The 21,972-nt window shown below is 41.1% G+C and overlaps 2 protein-coding genes across 2 annotated transcripts in view; both read left to right on the top strand.

Annotated features, from left to right (window-relative positions):
• Window positions 1-21,972, top strand: part of ADGRE3 (adhesion G protein-coupled receptor E3) — a 69,281-nt gene that overhangs the window by 14,475 nt on the left and 32,834 nt on the right. Inside the window, exons 3-5 of the mRNA XM_075547582.1 lie at window positions 1,272-1,394; window positions 11,047-11,202; window positions 18,182-18,225. Coding sequence (XP_075403697.1) covers window positions 1,272-1,394; window positions 11,047-11,202; window positions 18,182-18,225 — 323 coding nt within the window. The remainder of the gene's footprint in view (window positions 1-1,271; window positions 1,395-11,046; window positions 11,203-18,181; window positions 18,226-21,972) is intronic.
• On the top strand, window positions 6,553-6,965 carry LOC142431915 (small ribosomal subunit protein eS17-like). The gene has a single exon (XM_075536918.1). The coding sequence runs from the start codon at window positions 6,558-6,560 to the stop codon at window positions 6,963-6,965; it is 408 nt and encodes a 135-aa protein (XP_075393033.1). The 5' UTR covers window positions 6,553-6,557.

Genomic DNA, 21,972 nt, shown 5'->3' with positions numbered 1-21,972 from the left:
GAATGTGATAAGAATCATTAGCATTACAATAATAAAGAAGTCAACGTATAATGAACAAGATCATTTCCGTTTCATCCCCTGAGAATCTCAATAAAATGCAGATTGGGGGTGATTTCCAAGATTCTGTAAGCAAGCTAGCTCCCAAGGTGTGTCTTGAGGTACCCTGTGCATCACCTCATCTGCCCTAGCCCCTGCTCCTCGTGGGCCTGCTGCACTCTGTACCATTCCCAGGGGTGCCCGCTCCCCCAGACTCCACAGTTGAGATGTTTCATCCCATTTCTTGCATTCATTCACACTAGTTCCCATCACACTGATTCCAACTCATGGTGGCCCCATGCCTGCCAGAGTAGAATTGTGCTCCACAGACTTTGGATTCCTCATGTTTAGAAGTAAATCTCCAGGCCTTTCTTCCAAGGTGGATTTGAATCAGCAACCTTTCAGTTACAAGTTGAATGCGTTGATCATTTGCACCATCCACGAATTCCATTTATTTCCAAAACTAAAAGCAAAACCCTCCTTGCCATTAAATCAATTCTAACTCTAGCAACCCTATAGGACAGGGTGGAACTGCCCCTGGGGGTTTCTGAGACTGGCCCTTTGTGGGAGTAAAAAGCCTCATCTTTCTCCTTCAGAGTGATTGATAGTTTCAAACTTGTGACCCTGCATTTCACAAATTTATGTAAATTAAGAGATACCTTAACATTTTCCTTATCAGAATGTAACTCTTGTGGTACCCTCCAAATTCAAAATTTTATAAACGTAACTTATCTCCTTCCATGCCAGACGCGACCCCAAGTATTATATTAATTTGCTTGAAAATATATACATTAATTTACTCTTTTTAAAAAAAAAAAAAAAAAAGACCATTTCACAGATGAGGGGAATAAGGCATAGAGAAACTAAGACATTTGCCCTAGGACTGATGGTCAGTAAGCTATGGAGTCAGAATTGAAACTGGGGTCACAGTCTTAACCAACTCACACCATTTTAACTTTTAAATTCTGCAAGAACCTCGAGAGGAACACAAGAGTGAATTAAATTTTTGCATTAACCTAACTTAACACCAACCCTCTGGTCCTTTATCATGAACAGTATCCCCTGGTTTTCTCTGCCTTTGCTTTGACATCTTTCATCTTTTAATAAACAGGAGCCTCAGGAGGGAAACAAATGGGCCTGCTGTCTCAGGAGGTCCTTCTCTGAAGTAAGATCAGGTGATGACAAGAGACTTTCTGGCCCAAATGACAATTAACTTGCTTCTCTGCCCACTGCAGCTTCCTGTCCTCCTTGTCCCGTGAAAGCCTCTTGCGTCAATTATACTTCCTGTACTTGTGACCCTGGATATGCTTCCAGCTCTGGGCAAAAGTTCTTCACGTTCCCCTTGGTGGAATGTAATGGTAAGTGGGTAATTTTTTACTGTCATCATTTTTTATTTTTTTATTGTAACTTTTAGTATTTGTATTGTCATCACAATTTCTACATATACAGTTGAGGGACATTCTTCAAGACGGACAACCACATTTGCTACTCTTTCCCAAATCAATCCACCACCATTAACATAAATTCAATGCCTCCTAAGCAAAAGTTGCCCCTTTCATTTCATCCCATCCCTAGTAACCACTAATAATCCTATGCATTTTTTCAGGTCGTATTAGTAAGGTCATATAATATTTGTCCTTTTGCAACTGACTTATCTCAAGCAGCATGATATCTTCAAGGTTCATTCATGTTGTAGCATTTATCAAGGCTTTATGTATTTTCATGACTCGATAGTGTTCCATTGAGAATATCTGAAGGATGCTTACTTGATTTTTTATTGGCAATCCAAAGACATTCAACTCTGTGGACCGTAATAAACTATGGATAGTCTTCAGAAGAATGGGGGTTCCAGAACACTTCACTGTGCTCATGTGGAATCTGTACCTGGGTCAAGAGCGAGTTGTACAATTAAAACAAGGGAATGCTTCATGGTTGTAAATCAGGAAAGGTGTGTGTCACGGTTGTGTGTCCCACCATACTTAGTTGATCATTATGCTGAGCGAATAGCCAGAGCTATGGAGAAGAATGTGGCATCAGGATTGAAGGAAGGCTTATTAACAACCAGTGATAATGCAAATGATACAGCCTTCCTTGCCGAAAGCGAAACATTTGTTGATGATCATCAAGGACTGCAGCCTTCAACATGGATTACAACTTAATGTAAAGAAAAACAAGAATTAAAAATGAAAGAAACAAAACAAGAGTCCTTGCAACTTAACCAGTAAGTAACATCCTGATAAATGGAGAAAGGATTGAAGTTGTCGAGGATTTTGTCTTGCTTGGATCCACAATGAATGCTCATGGAAACAGCAGGTAAGAGATCAAAAGACAAGTTGCATTAGGTAAATCAACTTTCCTGGCATAGACGAGTTAGTGCGTCCGGTGCTTCATCCGCTTGTTGAAACATTTGATTGATATTCCATCAACTCCTGGAGCCTTGTTTGGTTAATGCTTTCAGAGCAGCTTGAACTTCTTTCTTCAGTACCATTGATTCTTGCTCATAGACTGTCTCCTGAAATAGTGGACTGTTGATTAGTTCTTTTTGATTCTGTGACTGTATTCTTTCCATCTTCTTTTGATGTTTCCTGCATCATTCAATATTTTGCCCATAGAATCTTTTAAGATTGAAACTCAAAGCTCAAGTCTTTTTATCACATTATTTTCAATTTTAAGTTATGGTGGGCGTGTTCTCCCTTTTTATTTTCTAACTCTAAGTCTTTACACATTTCATTATAAGATTTGACTTAGTCTTCTCAAATTGTCCTTTAAATTTTTCTAGTCAACTCTTTGACTTCTTTGTTTCTTCCATTTGTCTTAGCTCCTCTACATTCAAGAACAAGTTTCAGAGACCCTTCTGACATCCACTTTGATCTTTTCTTTCTTTCCTGTCTTTTTAATGAGCTTTGGTTCCCTCATGAATGGTGTTCTTGATGTCCTCCCACAGCTCCTCAGGTCTTCTGTCATTAGTGTTCAATGCAGCAAATCTGTTCTTGGGATGTTCGTGAAAGTCAGGTGGGATAGACTCGAGATCTTATTTTGACTGTGCTGGACTTGTTTTCAGATTCTTTGACTTCAACCTGAACTTACATATGAACAATTGATGACCTGTTTCACAGTCAGCTCCTTGTCACAGGAAACCAGCCTCCAATAACCGAAGGGCCAGTAGGTAAAATTGCATGGCGACAATGTATAAAGATAATAGTAGTCATAGAGGATAAGAAAGATAGGAGAGAGAGTAAAATAAAGGAGTCAGACACATTTTATGGTAGCATATTCACCTCAACACCTCTTGATGGTCCATGTGGAACTGGAAGAAGTGAGAACAAAACTTTACTATCTTGGGACATTTATAAGTAGTCATAAGACAATGGTTCTCAGCCTTCCTAATGTCGCGACCCTTTAATATAGTTCCTCATGTTGTGGTGACCCCCCAACCATAAAATTATTTCCATTGCTACTTCATAACTGAAATTTTGCTACTGTTATGAATGGGGCAACCCCTGTGAAAGGGTCATTCAACCCCAGTTACATGTGTCACAAGGTGGGTGGAATCTACATTAATGTCCCTGGGCTCATGGGTGAGGAAATCTAGTGCCTGCATTGGGGGAAGCTCTGAGAGGGGAGACAGAGCAAAAGGATAATGTCTGCTCCTATAGGGAGATAGAATCAAACGTGTGCTCCCTTTAAGGCAGCATTGCTGTTAAAGGGAGAATCTGTGGGAACATTTCGAGCAGGATAATGTACTTGGGCTTTACCTCTAATTTACCAAGTGGAGGCTTTCCTACCATGGAATACCAGCTTTCCAGATCCCCTCTGTTATAAGTTAGGGAATATAGTCCTTGTCATATTTCCCTCAGTGTTAGTTCCCCCCAGCTCTTGGCCTGGTTTTAGCTGTTGATATTGAGCTTTTCTGCTGTCTTTCCCATAGATGTAATCAATTGAATTTCGGTATATTCCATCTGGAGAAGTTCATGTGTATATTACCTTTTGTGTTGTTGTAAAGTTATTTGCCATGAAGAAGTCATTGGTCTTTCAAAATTCTATCATGCAATCTCCAACTGTCTCGAATGAAGAAATGAGGACTTGGTTATTCTACCAAGTCCATATTTTCCAACAACTGTTCCTTCCTCTTTGTTTCCAACTTCTGCATTTCAATCACCAGCAATCATCAATACATCTTGATTGCATGTGTAATAAAATTCTGACTGAATTCATTGGTAGAATTCTCTAATTTCTTCATCACTAACTTTTGAGGTTGGTGTGTAAATTTGAATAAAAGTTATATTGATTTTATTTCCTCGAGGGCAGATAGATATAATCCTATTGCACCCCAAGACTGATTTTCCAATTTCCTTTTTTGGCAGTGAATGCAACTATTCCTTTCGATTGTGTTATTCCTAACAAAACAAATCAAATTCTTTTCGGCTTCAAAAAGGTCAATACCGGTTCATTTCAGTTTGGTTATGTCTGGGATCTAGATCTTTCTGTGTTTCATTTCTGACAACTTCCAATTTTTCTAGATTGCACATTCCTTCTAATGATCATTAGCAGATGCTTGTAGCTGTTTCTTTTTACCTTGAGTCATGCTCCATCAGCAAAGGGAAGTCCAGAAGGATCCACTCCCACAGGACTTACTCCATTCATGTCCTCTGGTTGACTCCACTCCAAGAAAACAGGTCTTCCTCGGTCACATTTCAAGTGCTCTCTAATCCAAGGTGCCCATCTTCAGGCACTATTCCAACAATGTTCTGCTTCCATTTATTATGCCTTCGGTATCAGACAGTGTTTCAAATAAGATTTTCAGTGGCTGCTCTCTGAAGCAGGCAACCCAGTCCTTCTTCGTTGTCTATTCCTACTCTAGAAGCCTCACTGAAACTTGTTCTCTTTCAGTGACCCTGCTGGCATTTGAAATATCAGTAACATAGCTTCCAGCATGACAGCAAAACTCAAGCCGCCACATAATGAGAAACTAACTAAGCGGTAGAAGTTGAACTTACATATGAGCAATTGATCGTCTGTTCTACAGACAGACTCGTTTTCCATTCTGATCTTGAGCTTCTCCGTTGCCTCTTCCCACACATGTAGTCAGTTTTATTTCTGTGTGTTTGATCTGGAGAAGTCCACATGTATGGATACCTTTTGTGTTGCTGGGAGAATTTGTTGGTCTTTCAAAATTCTGCCACGTGATGTGTAGCTTTGTTTGTTGTTAGGTCTCATCAAATTAGTTTGTCACAATCGTTCCTATGTTTAAACCCTTTGTTGAGGTCACTGTATCCATAGTAAGGCTCTTCTTCTCTTTTTCTGTCTCTATTTTGCCAACAATATGGATTGACACGGTGGCTAAAATGTTGGGCTCCAGCAAAGGAGCAATTGTGAGGATGGCACAGAGCAGGACAATGTTTAGTTCTGTTGTGCATGAGGTCTCTGTAGATCAGTGCCCACTTGATGGGACCCAACAACAATAACGACTTTACCAAGCATTATTCCTCAGTGACTGGTTCCTCCTGCTAAAGTATTCAAATTACATGAGGAAACGTCTTGCCTTTCTCATTTCTAAGAAACATTCTAACTGCACTTTTTCCTGAACAAATGTCTTCCTTTTTTTGGCAGTCTATGGTGCATTCAGTATTTTTCACCAACACCATAACTCAAACACATTAATTTTTCTGTCTTCCTTATACACTGTCCAGCTTTTACATGTGTGTAAAACAACTGAAAATACCATGGCTTTGGTGAGGTGCACCTTGCTTCTACAGGTGACATGTTTTCTTTTAAACCAGCATTTCCACCAATTCATTATAGTTTGAATACCTGTTGATGGTTTATATTTTCACCCTACATATACTCAACCAGAATTTGTAGGCAAATCATCATCGGGAATCACTCTAGGATGACGTGATTGAAAGTCCAACTTATAACACTTTAAAGAAGTCTTTTGCAGCAAAATTTCCCAAGGCAATAGGTAGTTTAATATCATGATTCATGCCTCCATGGACGTTGATTATGGATCTAAATAAAATAAAAACCTTCAATTCAATGTCCTTCCCATTTCTTAATGTTGTTTACTGGTCCAGTTGTGAGGATTTTTGTTTCCTTTATGTTGAACTATGATAAGTACTGAAGGTTGTGCACTTTGATCTTCATAAGTAAGTGCTTCAAATCCTCTTCATATTCAGTAAGCAAAGTTGTGTCATATGTATACCTCAGGTTGTTAATGAGGATTCTTCTAATCCTAATTCTATGTTCTTCATATAGCCTAGCTCCTTGTATTATTTTATCAGAATATATATTGAACTTTGGATATCCACATGCACAAAAATTGTGTATACATTATACACAAAAACAAAATTAATGGTGGGTTAAAGACCTAAACATTACATTGTTATACTAAAATGTAGGGACAACTCAGTCATGCCTACCTTTTAACCAAGGTTCATCTAAGGCAGTAACAAAACATAAACAGCGGGTTATGGAGTGTCGTCAAAATGCTTACTGCGCTCTTTTATCACGGACCCACCAACATGGGCCGCGTTCGCAACAAAACCGTGAAGAAGGCGGCCCGGGTCATCATTGAGAAATACTACACACGCCTGGGTAACGACTTCCACACCAACAAGCACGTGTGCGAGGAGATCGCCATTACTCCCAGCAAGAAGCTCCGCAACAAGATAGCGGGCTATGTCACACACTTGATGGAGAGGATTCAGAGGGGCCCTGTGAGAGGGATCTCCATCAAGCTGCAGGAAGAGGAGAGAGAAGGGAGAGATCATTACGTTCCTCAGGTCTCAGCCTTGGACCAGGAGATTACTGAAGTGGATCCAGACACTGAAGAAATGCTGAAGCTTTTGGACTTTGGCAGTCTGTCCAACCTGCAGGTCACTCAGCCCACAGTTGGAATAAATTTCAAAACACCACATGGAGCCGTTTGAATCTTACCCACAATGCTGTAATATTTTCAATAAACCTGGGACACACCAAAAAAAATGCTTACTGCATAGCACGCATGGGAATTACCTTACATGCCCTTCAAATGACTAAAAGACGACAAATTAAAAGCACCAGGCATTGAACATTTTGTTGCGTCAGCAGGATGGTGTACCCCCTCCATGAATAGGTTTGCCCTAATGTTTGCGGCAATGAACAAAGATTTCACAGAAGTTGCCAAACGACCTTGATGAAAAAGTGATATCATTCCATCCATTCACCGTAAAACAAAGAAAGATCCATAACTATGACTTGGGACATATTGGGAATATGGATGAAACACCTATGACCTTTGATCTTCCAGCCAACAGAAGTGTGGCAAGTTTGGGGGACAAAACTACTATTTTACTCAGAAGCACGGGAAATGAAAGAAACCATTTCACAGTCATTCTGTCATGTTTGGTTAATGGAACTAAGCTGTGGCCTGTCATTATTTTTAAAAGAAAGACCTTGCCTAAAAAGGTCAAATTCCCACCATGAATTACAGTGCATACACATATTAAAAGTTGGATGGATAAAGACAGAACCAAAAAAATGGCTGGAAGAAATTTAGAAGAGATGACCAGGAGCAGCCTTAAAGAAACAACCATCAAAAAAAGAAAAAAAGAAAGAAACAACCATCATCATTAGTTTGGGATATGTTCAGAACCCATACATCTGATGACATAAAAAAAAATTGGTGAAGTCTTCTCAAGTTACTTTGGCCGTTATTCCAGGTGAGCTTACATCTGTATTGCAGCCCCTAGGTGTGTGTTTAAATGAACCTTGTGCGAAAGATATGGCATGAATGGATGTCATCTGGTCAAGCCTGACTGCTGAAAGTTGGAAATCTGATGAAGCCTGACATAGAACTGATAGCAAAGTGGGTTCGTGATGCATGGGAAGAGATTCCAGAGGACATGGTGCAACGCGCCTTCAAGACATGTGGCATTAGTAATGCTATGGATGGCAGTGAAGACAGCGCTCTGTATGAGAACGACAGCAGTGATGGTCATGACTGTGAACGCAGTGATGAGGACAATGTCTATGCTGATGACCTCACACCAGCTAAAGCTGAAGCTCTGATTGGACAATCATATGAGGAGAAGGAATCCAGTTTGGAAGGATTTTTTAAATTTTTTTTTAGTTTTGAAGGATTTTGACTCTTGTATTTTAACTTGGTTGCTGATTGAGCTAAGGTTTTCGTACCTTTAAAGTTATTGTCGATACCATATTGTTTTGTTGACCCTCTCTTCCATTTGCAGAGCTAAGTTACTGGTTTTTTTTGAAACCAATATTCAAAAGCAGTGAACCTAGTGATGCCTCAATTAATGTAATTTTATTGGTATCTATTTTTATTTTCAACTTTAACAGAAACTGAGATATTTCCCACCCTAGGCTTATATGTGAGTCAATAAGCCCTCCCCCAGGTTTGGTGGTAAAATGAAGTGCCTTGAATTATATATATTCAGGTCGGCTTATACTCAGGCATATACTATGGATGCATATATAGCATTTGAAGTCCTGTGAGGCAATGTCACTCTTTTAGCATCACAATGCATCTGAATTGAAATGAAAGCAGTGGGTTTGGATATTTGTTTGCTTGTTTGTTTGGGAGTATGCTTCAACCAACAAATGATGAGAGTTGATGAGCTCCCTCCTCATTCAAGTACAGTCACACTGAATGAAGTATGTGTTCTACCCCTCCCAGGTCTCTCAAGGGATTGCACCTCAGTTTCTCATAATGGAAATTCAGTGAATAGCACTCCTTTTATATCTGCCATTCCCTCTCTGGTCCACTTTACCTGTTACAGTCTACAGTTTTCTGGGACCACCTTCCAAATAACGTACTTACTCTTGGATCTTGGTTTCAATGAAAACACAACCAAAGTCAATGAGCAAAGGAAAGAAAGATGGTAACCATTACCTGGGCTGCGCGTTCATGGAACATCAGGACATAGCCATCAAAAGGGTCACAGATTCTGACACATAGTGGATTCACAATAAATTGTTGACTGAATAACCAAATGTATCCTTTGTTTTCAAATATTAATGAGTGTAAACCACCTGTCAGTGTACAGTGTGGATTAAATGCCGAATGCCAGAATGTCAAAGGAAGCTTCCACTGTCAGTGTGTCTCTGGATACAGACTCCTTTCTGGGAATGCAACATTCAAGAATTCCAGTGAGAACACGTGTCAGGGTTAAAAAAAAAACTTTGTCTTCGTAATTTTCTCCCTGTTTTGTTGAGTTAAACATCAGAAAAGATAATCTTGTTGTGGAACAAGAACAGGTTCCTATTATCTGGAGGGAAATGGATGATGGATGCAGAAAAAGAGCAAATGAAAGAAGAAAGTTCAAGGAAATGATGATGTGAGGGATGCAACTCATCTTAGGAGGCGGAGACTGTGATGAGGCAGCAATTGAAGCACGGTTTCTCTGGGTTTCAAGAAAGGAACACCCATGCAGACCAAAGAAAACAGAAATAGGAGCTTGTGGTGAGAACGCATGGCTCTGTCTTGGAACTCAGGCACAAAACTCAGCAGGGTTTCTGGAAAGAACTAGAGAGAAAGAACTTTTTAAGAGCAGGAATAGAATGCTTGCACACCTTGAAGGATGTATGGAACTATCAGTCCAATGTGTGTCAGTTAGCAAGTGTGTGGTCAGTATTTTACTTATGGCCCCTTACTATGCTCCATTTCCATTTCACATGACTCCTGCCAATGCTTAAAACTATTTCTGACTTCTGGAGTCCACTCAAACCAAGCTCAGGGCAGGATAGAGCTAGTGCGATGTTCATGTTCCCTGGGAACTTTGTGCTAGGAGATGTGTTGACACAGTGGTCAAAGCACTTATCTGTTAACCAAAAGATGGTTGGGTTCCACCCACGGGAGAAAGCCATGGGAGAAAAGATGTGGCAGTTGGCTTCTGTAAAGTTTTATACATCAAATGACCATAATTATACAAATGAACATACAAGGAACTGTCCAATTATATTACAGGTGGGTTTGGATAAACCCTGCAGAATTAATAATGGTAGTAATGATTCCCTGAGGTTACAAGTAGGGGGTGGTGGGGAGGGACTAAAGCAATCATGACTATATAACCCCACTTGAGTGGAATGAATGACAGAATGAAAGACAAACAGATACTTTGGATGGTGTAAGATATGGCAAAAATAAAGAACAATAATACGATTTAAAGATTTAGTTATATATGAATTTCATAGGGAAAGTTTCCATGTTATGAAAACAGTCATTTTCTTTAAGTTAAACTCATATACAAATTAAGGTACATCTAATATTAGATAATCAGCACCTTAGTATACCTTAGTATATTTTAATTGAATTGAAATTAACACAACCTCATTGCTTTCCACATCTAGCACCATCAAAATCAATTATTTTAACTGAAGTATAAATATTGTTTGCCTGTGAAGTCCTTATTACTATTCAAGTATTAAAGGACTTAATATATTATATATATTAATATATATATATATATTGAAATCCTATGAGGCAATTTTAATTTTTTATAACATCTCTATGCATCTGAATTGAATTGAAAGCAGTGGGTTTGGGTTTTTTGTTTGTTTGCTTCTTTGTTTGGGAGTATGCTTCAACCAACAAATGGTGAGAGTTGATGAGCTCCCTCTTCATTCAAGTACAGTCACACTGAAATATGTGTTCTACCCCTCCTCTCAGAGGTCTCTCAAGGGATTGCACCTCAGTTTCTCATAATGCTAATTCAGTTAATAGCACTCCTTTTATTTTCTGCCATTCCCTCTTGGGTCTACTTTACCTGTTACCGTCTACTGTTTTCTTGAACTACCTTCCAGGTAAAGTACTTGCACTTGGCTCTTTGTCTCAATGAAGAACACAACCAAAGTCAATGAGCAAAGGAAAGAAACAAGGTAACCATTACCTAAGCCGAGTAGCCTTGGAACATCAGGACACAACCACCAAAAGTGACACAACTTCTGACACATGGTAGATTCACAATAAATTATTTGTTGACTGAATAACTAAATGTATCCTTTGTGTTCCAGATATTAATGAATGTGAATCACCTGTCAGTGTATACTGTGGATTAAATGCTGAATGCCAGAATGTCCAAGGAGGCTTCCACTGTCAATGTGTCTCTGGATACAGGCTCCTTTCTGGGGATACACAATTCAAGGATTCCAATGAGAACACTTGTCAGAGTAAGAACAACTTTGTCTTATTGATTTTCTCCTTTTTTGTTGTTGTTGAGTCAAACATCAGAAAAGATTATCTTGTTGTGGAACAATAATTTCCCTCCTTTTATCTGGAGAGAAAAGGATGATGGATGCCGAAAAAGCATAAAGTTCAAGGAAATAGGTATGTGAGGAATGCCAAGTCCTATTAGGAAGTGGAGAATGTGATGAGGTGGCAATTGAAACAGGATTCGTTGGATTACAAGGGAAAAAACCTCACACAAAGTGTGTTAGTCTGGGTACACTAGAGAAACAAATTCATAGACACACTCATGTGTATAAGAAAGAGGTTTATATACAAGAACAATTGAATAATCAGAAATCATCCCAGCCCAGTCCAGATCCAGTCTGTAAATCCGATATTAGCTGATATGTCCGATAACAATCTATAAAGTCTTCTTCTGACTCACAAAACACATGCAATGACACCAAATACAGGAAGACCACAGGACAGTGGGTGGGAAGTCTTATTGACCTAGTGACATTGTAAGCATCTCAGCACTGGTGGGGGGGTGGCAGGAGCGGGCTCCACATAGCTTCACCAGCTCCAGAGTACTGACTCCATCAGCCTCTCTCTACGTGTCTTCTCCACAGGAATGGCTCACAGGGAGTGAGCCAAGAGTGAGTCTCCCACTTCCAGGGAGGAATACAGGAGTTCCCAGAATCCTCAGGGGAAGGTCATTCCCACACAGAGGCCTCATTGGCTATACAATGATTGATGAGGTAGACTCCACCCCTCTTCACTCGTATTCCTCAAGTTGACACCAGATTATGTGACTACCATAACAAGTTAACCAGAAAGTAAGAGTTTGTGGTGAAAATGCATGAGTATGTCTTGGATCTCGAGCACAACACTGCAGCAGGGTTTCTGGAGTGAACTAGACCTAGCAACTCAACCCCATCTATGTTCACCCTCTTCCCCCAGTCACCCCTCCTCTTTGAGTCTGCTCCTTTCCCCTCTTTTTCTGTGGGCTGGCTTCCTCTGCTTTCTCATCCCACAGGACAGAAAATAAAAAATAGTGGCCACCAACAGCTCCAGATCTCATGTTTATTACTGATCCAGCCACCCGAGTTTGATTAATCAACTCTCTCTTCAGCTTTGGAAATGGACCAAGTGACTCAGTTTGAGTTCTATACAAAGCTTTGCAGTTGTATCTGGTGGGGGAAGGGTGGTTCTATGATGTTTAAACATGACCACTCTCACAGAAACGATAGGAATGAAGAAAGTCCATAGACAAAAAAATATATAGCATGTGGCAGAAACCCACTAGGCGCTGACTACAGTCAGAATCACAAGAAAGAAACGTTAAAGCTAAATTCTAGGAAGCTCGTTAGATGATACGTTGATTATACTAGTTGTCAGTTGCTGCACTAAATGCTGTTCATGAATTATTTCATTTATAATAGTCCTTTAAAGTAATTGCTTTTATTCTATACACACAAAGAAACTAATTTATCAACTAAGTAACTGGGACAGCTTAACTGGCAAAATATAGTTCATAACATGTATGCCCTATGTCCCAACATGGTGAATATTGCCTGGGGTTGTAAAAGCTTACAAGTGGCCCTCTAACATACAACTATTGGTGTCTACTTGTCTGTAACAAACCAGAATAAGGAAGCCAACGACTTAAAGAAGAAAGCGTTGTACAGGACTCATAGTCTGCAGAGACCATAACCTTGTCTAACTTGAGACCAACAGAGCTGGACGATGTGTGGCTACCAGTACCACCCATTTCTATCGGGGATTCTAAATGCATAAAACTGCCTCACAGGGTTTCCCAGGCTGTTCATCTTTGTGGAAATAGACCGATAGATCTTCTCCCGATGGCTTTTCCCATGGGTGTGACCCACCTGTCTTCTGGTGAACACATAAATGGTTTAACCACTGTGTCAACAGGTCTCATCGAGTAATGTCCCTATGGAACATGAGCTGCCCACTACTTCTGTCTTGTCCTGAGTGTCATTTGAGTGGGTTTCAGCAGCCAGAGAGGCTTCTAGGTATTGGCAGGAATCATGTGATAAGGGGCATATCAAGGGGATATAGCAGGACACTGATCATACATCTGCTAATTGGCACACACTAGATAGATACGTGCGGACACAAGATAGCTACGCTTGCCTGAGTTAGACTGGCTTTGTTAAATCAAAAATGCCCTCAGTCCTGAGAGTCTCTGCAGCTTCGTTACCAGGTGGTGGTCTGTCTGAGACTTTTGCTGTTGTCAGGTACTGTGGAGCTGGTTCTGACCTCATGGACCTTATACGAGCAACCTCATTATGCACAACAGAACCAAACACGGTCCAGTCCTGCAGCATCCTCACAAATTTTCATATGCTGGAGCGCATTGCTACAGTCACTGGGTCAATCCATCTTCTCGAAGGCCTTCCTCGTTTTTGCTGCCCCTCTATTTCTGAGCAGCTCAAGAAGACAAATCTCCTATTTGACTTTGTCTTCTCAAGTTTCCCTTTAAGTTTTCTACACAGCTCTCTGACTTCATCATTGTTTCCACTTGCCAAAGCTACTCTACGTTCAGAACAAGTTGCAGAGTCCCTTCTGGCATCCATTATGATACTTCCCATGTCATATGTTGGCTCTTGTTGACTTGTTTTTAAATTTCTTCACCCTCAACCTGAACTTACACATGAGCAATTGGTGGCCTTCTCCATAGTCAGCCCTGGCCAGGTTTTAGCTGCTGATATTAGACTTCTTCATAGATTTGAATAATAATTGTATTGATTGGAGTTACTTGAAGACAGATAGATATAATCCTATTACAAACAGCATTGAACTTCAAGATTGATTTTGCAATATTCTCAGGTTTTGGGGGGGATGTTTAAAAATTTTTATTGGGGTTCATGCAACTCATCACAATCCATGCATACATCCATTGTGTCAAGCACATTTGTACTTATGCTGCCATCATCATTATTAATGTATTTTCTTTCTACTTGAGCCCTTGGTATCAGCTCATTTTCACCCTCCCTCGTGAGGCCTTGATAATTTATAAATTATTTCTTTCATGTCTTGCCCCAATTACTGTCTCCCTTCACCAACTTTTCTGTAGTCCATCCCCCTGAGAGGGGGTTATATGTAGATCATTGTTATTGGTTTCCTCCCTTTCTGCCCCCGACCTTCATTTTACTCTCCTGGTATCGTTACTCTCGTTACTGGTCCTGAGGGGCTTATCTGTCCTGGATTCCTGTGTTGCTGAAAGTTCTTATCTGTACCAGTGTACATGCGCTGATCTAGCCAGATTTGTAAGGTAGAACTAAGTAGAACTAGGGTCATAAGAGTTGTGGTGGGCATGGCGAGCATTAAAAACTAGAGGAAAGTTGTGTGTTTCATCGGTGCTATACTGCATTCTGACTGGCTCGTCTCTTCCTTGTGGCCCTTTTGTGAAGTGATATCCAATTGTCTACAGACGGGCTTTGGTTCTCCACTCCACCCTCCCCCTCATTCACATCAATATGACTTTTTGTTTTGGATATTGGATGCCTGATACCTGATCCCATCGATACCTCATGATTACACACAGGCTGGTGTTCTTCCTCCATGTAGACTTTGTTGCTTCTGAGCTAGATGGCCGCTGGTTTATCTTCAAGCCTTTAACGACCTCAGTGCTATATATTTTGATAGCTGGGCACTATCAGCTTTCTTCACATTTGTTTTTGCACTCATTTTGTCTTCAATGACCATGTGAGGGAAGGTGAGCATCACAGAATGCTGGGTTAGTAGAACAAAGCATTCTTGCATTGAGGGAGTACTTGAGTGAAGGCCCAATGTCTGTCTGCTGCCTTAATACTTAACAAATAAATACATATAGATGGATATATTTCCATGTCATTATATATAAATATATATACATATTTACATGCCTATATTTAGACCTCTATAAATGCCCTTTGCCTCCTAGTTCTTTCCTCTATTTCCTTTTACTTTCCTCTTGTCCCACTATCATGTCCACCCTTCATTTGAGTTTCAATACTTCCTCCTGGCTACATTGCCCTTCATCAAGCCCTACCAGGAATCCTATGCCCTCCTTGCCATCAATTTTAGATCACTTGTTGTTCCCTTGTCTCTGGGTTTGATGGCACCCTCCTTCCTTTCCCTCCCTCCCCTTCTTCCATGTCCCCCAGGAACTGTCAGTCCAGTTGTTTTCTCTTCCAGATTGTTTATCCTGCCTAACTTATCTAGAAAGATATGCAGAGACAACAATAAGCACAAGACAAGACAAAGGAAAACATAATAACAAAACAACAACAACAGCAAAAAAGTCTATAGATTGTTCCAGGCCTGTCTCTCGACCTCTATGAGAGTTTTCCAGTCGAGTCTGATGGGGTGCCACGCCTTGGTCCCAAAGTCTATTTTTGGTATTCCTCGGAGACTTCATTGCTTTGCTCCCCTTGCTGCTCTGTTGCACGCCCTTAGTGTTTTTCCGCACTGTGTCTCCAGTGTTGTCTGCTATAGCGCTATGGATCAGTGAGGGATGTCATGTCTCATGGTGGGGCTGGCCCGATAGTCCTCTCTGTGAATTGGCTGTTCTGAGCCAGAATATCGTCCTTGGGGCTTGGTGGGCCATGATGTGTTCCACTCTCTCTTCTTCCCTCTTCATTTGCTCCTGATCAGATCAACCCTCTCTCTGAGCTACAGCTTCACTGCTTTGCTCTGAAGTAAATTATTCCTGGCAGGGAGTGCTCATAGTTGGGATTGGGTCCAGTCCCCGAAGACCTCTCCGTTAGTTCACTACTTCATGCCGGTATGTTGCATTCACATCTTGGGGCACTGAGTTGAAGTCTGGTCCCTCTCTCCCTCTCCTGTGGAGATGTAAACAATACCCTACTCTTGGGTGTGTTAGTGCCCTTTTCCCCACTACTAAATGTCTTTCTTTCTTTTCCACTCCCTTTTAGTTGGCCGCCATATATATATCCTTGGATTGAGTCAGAACCCTGTCAAGTACCTGGATCTCACCCCAGGAATGGATGTATATAGTAGCTTTTCCCATATGCCCCTTTTACATTTTTAAGCTAAACTCAGCAGACTCATGTTGTACTTGTCCTTTTGTGCTTGGCTTACTTCGCTTAACATGATATACTCCAATTCTTCCCATGCAACGATGTGCTTCATGCGTTCACAACTGCTTTATAGGGATGTGTAGTACTCTATCGTATGTATGTATCACAAGGTTGCTGTTTTCTTATCATTTTATTGGGGGCTCGTAAAACTCTTATCACAATACATACACACATTCATTGTGTCAAGCACCTTTGTACATTGTTGCCATCATCATTTTCAAAAGCAATGATCTTTCGTATGTTGAACCAACCCTGCATCCCTTGTATGAATCCCACTTGGTCATGGTGAATTATTTGTTTTATATACTTTTGTATTCTATTGACCAGTATTTTGTTAATGATTTTTTGCATTGGTGTTCATTAGGGATATTAGTCTGTAGTTCCAGATTCTTGTGGGATTTTTGCCTGCTTTAGGCACCAAAGCCCTGCATTCACTCTTTGGGATGTTGGTATTAATGCTTCTGCAGACTGCCTATAGCCAACTGCCCTGTGGGGTTGAATTTCACATTTGTCCCATTGGGGTTTCGCTCTCACCCTAGCCTATCCGGAAGCTATTGTTTGGAGGGCAGGTTGGATGGCCCTCTCAGTTGTCAGTCTCTGAGGTCAGTCTGTGTTGCTCTCCAGAAATCCTTAGGCCTCTGTAAGGGTCGTTTGCAGCTGTGCAGGCTGCCATCTGAAGGATAATGCTGACCTGGGTGTGGGAGCACACAGCTCAGGGTGAGGGGTCAGGGTGGGGGTGGCCCCTGCTCCCAGCTAGAGGCACTACAGACAGACAGATGGGTGGGAAATAAGGCCCACCTATGTCTTTTAGAGAGGCAAGGAACACTGCACAGCACAAGAAAAATGCAGGAAAGAAAGTGCTGGCCTTGAAGGAGGGATCTTTCAAGAGGCAGCGGGAATGCCTGTTGCCATTTGAGGTATAAAACTGTGGCTGCTGAGTGGCTGGCACCCAGGACATTGCAGCCCACCAAGGCGCAGCAGTCAACCTGATGGCAGCTGGGACCAGACCTGTTCCTGTGGGTGCAGGAGAAAGATCTCCCCACTCACCAATCCCCACGGAGTTCCCAATATGAACTGCCTACCTGATAGCCAGCTTGCCCAACCCCACAATGTCCTTTTTGAAAATGACTGTAACATCATTTCTCCTGATTGTGCTATTCCTGGCATAATAAATCATGTGATTTTCTAAATCAAAATGGTCAAAACCAGTTCATTCAACTCACTAATGCCTAGGAGATCTATTTTTATGTGTTCTATTTCCTTTTTGATTGCTTCCAATTTTCCTACACTCAATATCTGCACATTCCGAGTTCCAGGCACTCACAGAGTTTCGCAGTTATTTCTTCTGATGCTGAGCTGTGCCATCAACAAATGAAGATCCCAAAGGCTTGACTTCCATAAATTTTACTCCATTCACAGCCTTGGTCGACTCTACTGCAACAAAGAAGCTCCTCTTTAGTCACATTTCAAGTCCCCTTCAATCTGGGGGACCCATCGTCTAGCACGATCTCAGATAATGTTCTGTTTCCATTCATTAGACCCTCAGTCACTTACAATGTTTTGAAGCTATGCATAAGGTTTTCAAGGATGCTTCTGAAAGGGCATCCACTTCCTTGTTCATAAGCTGTTCTTAATTTAGGAACTCCACTGAAACTGGTTCCCTTCCAGTGACCCTGATGGCATTTGAAATATCAGCGATATTGCTTCCACCATCTCAGCATCACACAAGCCACCACAGTATGACAAAATGACAGACAAATGAGGTCACATGAAATCAATTCTGTCTGGATGCAAAATTGACCCAACTTACTTGCCCACCACTCTACCCTTAACTCTCTGTTCCAGCAGTAACCACCTTCAATGTCTTTTACAGACAGCACCTCCTCAAAGACACCACCAACCAAAGCCAAGAAAAAGGTAAGTGGAGCATAGCCAGGTAACAAACACTAAAATGTAGGGCAGAGTGTACATATCCTGGGATACCAACTCTTTAAAGACGGGGCTACAATAGAAAGGCAGAGAAAAGTCAATTAACAATTGCATTAGTCAAGCCACTGAATAGCTTCCCAGATTGTTCTCATTCTTCTTTCTAACACCAGCCCAAGAAAGGTAAACTAAGAAAAGGTGTATTGGGATTATGTGAAGCTACAGCTGCAAAGAGACTTAAATAGTCGATGATTTTTCAAAAATGAACATTTAGTCTCTTCTCTAGTAACAGTTTAGAAGTTAACTGTCTGGATTGGTAGAGGGATTTGGTTCTGAGCACCGTGAAGGGACACAAATTCTTTCCATGCTGTTGTTCCACTATCCCCTGGGTTATTGTTCTCAAGTGATCAGAGCGTGGTTGCTATTGGGAGATGAAGTCCATTGGCAGAGTGAACGCTGAGCATAGAAGAGTGGAGAGAAGGGATGTATCTAGTCACTGTACGAGATTCTAGGTGGTACAGGTTGTGCTCAGTTTCTAATCCACCCAAAAGTACCACAGGAGAAAAATGCCTGATGATTTACTTTTGTTAAGATTACAGCCAAGAAACCCCTATGGAATGGCTGTGCTCCAAGAACACATGGTTCGTATGTGAGTAGGAATCTGCTGTACAGCAACTAACAAGAACAATTTTATGATCATTTTCTTAGAGGCAGGTCATGAAGCAACCCTGGATTTTGATAAACAGATTGATCCAAGCTTCCAAGAACCTACAGCCTAATAGACTGAGCTTGTCCCCTCCTCTCTCTACCCTCTACCCTCACACTGCACTTGTTGTTGTTGTTGTTTTCAGGTGCCATTGAATTGATTCGGATCCATAGTGACCCTATGCACACAGAACTAAGTACTGCTAGGACCTGTACCATTCTCGCAATTGTTCCTATGCTTGACCCCATTACTTCAGCCACTCTATCAATCCATCTCTTTGAAGGCTTTCCCCCCTTTCTGCTGCCACTCTACTTTACCAACCATGATGTCCTTCTCCACGGACTTGTCTCTCCAGACAGCATGTCCAAAGTATGTAACGTGAAGTCTGGCCGTCTTTTCCACTAAGGAATGCTCTAGCTGTACTTCTTCCAAGACATATTTATTTGTCCTTTTGACAGTATATGATACTTTCAATGTATTTCTCCAACACCACAATCCAAACACATTGATTCTTCTTCAGTCTTTCTTATTCATTTTCCAACTTTCACATGCATAAGAGACTAGTGAAAATACCAAAACTTGGGCCAAGCACACCTTATTCCTCAAAGTAATCTCCCTGCTTTGCACCATTCTAAAGAGTAAAGAAACAGAATTATTCAATGTAATGCATCATTTGAGCTGCACATTTCCAGTGAAATTCTTCCTGCCTTGCCCTCCCCAACTTCCAGGCCTTTGTACATATGGTTCCCTATGCCTAAAGCTCCCTTTCCCAGTTCCTCACTTGACTACCTACCTTCTGCTCTTCTTTGTTCACACTTCAGTTCACACTCCCCTCATCTGGGTCAACACCCCGTCTATCGTGTCCCTAAGATGGGGCAACATGGAGGTTAGAAGTGAGGAACTTGGAGTCCTTCTTGCTGGGAGACAAATCCCTGCACCACATGAGCCAGTGGCATTTAGGCAAAATGACTTAACTTCTCTAGAATTATAACGTGGGGATGACAATGGTGTCCCCTTCCTTGAGTGGGTTGGAAATAATGTAAGGCTTCAGCACAGTGCCTGGTCCAGAGTAAAGGTTCCACCCACATTATCTTTTACTATTTGCTGCAGACTGAAGACACTGACAAGATGCAAGCCCCTTGAGGGCAAGGGCAACACTCAGCCCACACTAGGAGATCAACAAATGTTCATGGAAGTAATGAGTAATAAACAACCATGTGGTCAATGTGAGTCTTTCATTATAAAAATGCTTTGCCAAGAAAACACTCCAAAGTCATTGTGCTGAGTCAGCTACTACAGTAGTGATTCTGAATGGCAATTCTTTCAGCACTTACTCTGTAACAAATGAATCTAAGTCAAGAATACATCAGTAGCCACTTTGAAGAGAGATGTTTTACATATCAGCTAAAGGGGGAGAGAATACTTTTAAAATAGAAAACTCAAGGCAAAATTTCCAGGAAGCCTTGATGAATTTAAAGAGTAGAACATTCAAAAGGTATACTTGAAGTCTGGTAAAGAAAGCAGATGGTGCCTGGCTATCAAAAAGAATAACATCAGGAGGCCCATCTGTAGATGATTAGACATCCCCACAGAGGGGTTACAAAGAATGGACAATTCAACCGGGGTGTAGTGTAGTTCTGATGAAACACACATCATTCCTCTAGTTCTTCCTCCCTGCCACCATCATGACTCAGTTCTACCTTACAAATCTGGATAAAACAAAGTAATATTCACATTGATACAGATAAGAGCTCTCAACACATGAAATTTCAGGACTCCCACTATTCAGGAACAAAAATGAGAGTAGTGACATCGTGAGAGTGAGGGGAGAGGGGTGCAGGGGGAAGAAGGGGGAGAAAAAGGGAACCCTTCACAAAGTTGGATATATAACCCCCAGGGGGGACAAAAAACAGAAAAGTGAATGAAAGGAGATAATGGACAGTGTAAGACAAGAAATAATAATAATATATAATTGATCAAGGATTCACAAGGATGGGAGAGTAGGGAAGGGAGTCCGGGATCGGGGAGAGAAACTGATACCAAAAGCTCAAATAGAAATAAATTGTTTTGGAAACGTTGATGGCAACATATGTACAAGTGTGCTTTATACTATGGAATGATGGATTGTTATAAGATTTGTAAGAGGCCTCAATAAAATGACTAATTTTTCTTTAAAGTATATCATCTGGGATCTTAAAGTCTTGTCCTCAAACAAGCAGCCATTTGCGCAAGGCATTAACTAAGTCCACATGAAAGAAGCACACCAGCCTGTGTGATCCAATGCTTATAAATAATAAAATTTAGGTTCATAGAAGGAAATGGTATCAGAGCTTAAATTATGAGTATCGGTTTTCAGAAGACTATGGATGACAATGGAAGGCTCAAATCCATTTGCAGTGTCCCTGCCTGGATTAATCCTCTGTGACTCCCGTCTGACCACCGTCAGGGATGTGAATAACCTTACTAGCAGACGGAGAGCACTGTGAACTTGGTAATAGAAGATGTTGTTGGGTTAAAATGTCATGCCTCATCATTTGATCTCCCTTTTGACTCATTTTGAAGTTAGTCCACTTTTGTTTGTAAGCGAAGGGGAAATCCTTGTAAGTGGGGATCCCGTCTAGCCGTGGTCCAGGGATGGGAATGACCTGGCTCTCGTGCAGAGTGCAATGGAAAGCGGATTGCTGCAGGATCAGTGAGGTTAAAACCTAACACCTTATTATGTGTTCTCCTTTTGACCCATTTTTAATTTGTTCTGATTTTGAATATTTCCTCATTTCCTTCCAGTTGAAGTTGTTCTCTGGTTATTTTGTTATTGTTGGGTTTGTTTGTTTGTTTGTTTGCATTTGGTTATTTGGGGGGAGGGGTGCTGGGATTTTGTATGCTTTCCAGGGTGTTAAATTTAGGATAGGCAAATCTATAGAGACAAAAACTAGATTAATGGCTTGTTAGGAGTGTGGGAGGGGTGGTTGGAGGGTCAGGGGAGCTAGTCGTAATGAGTACAAGAAGAAAGAAAATGGTCTGGATCTGATTGT

This window comes from Tenrec ecaudatus, chromosome 1 (assembly GCF_050624435.1).
Source record: "Tenrec ecaudatus isolate mTenEca1 chromosome 1, mTenEca1.hap1, whole genome shotgun sequence".
In the NCBI taxonomy this organism is placed as follows: Eukaryota; Metazoa; Chordata; class Mammalia; order Afrosoricida; family Tenrecidae; genus Tenrec; species Tenrec ecaudatus.
The sequence above is the reverse complement of the archived record's forward strand: the minus strand, read 5'-3'. Positions and strand labels throughout refer to the sequence as shown.

Bases quoted from the DNA above. Each gene is read 5' to 3' on its own strand.
- LOC142431915 (XM_075536918.1), top strand. From the start codon at position 6,558: ATGGGCCGCGTTCGCAACAAAACCGTGAAGAAGGCGGCCCGGGTCATC.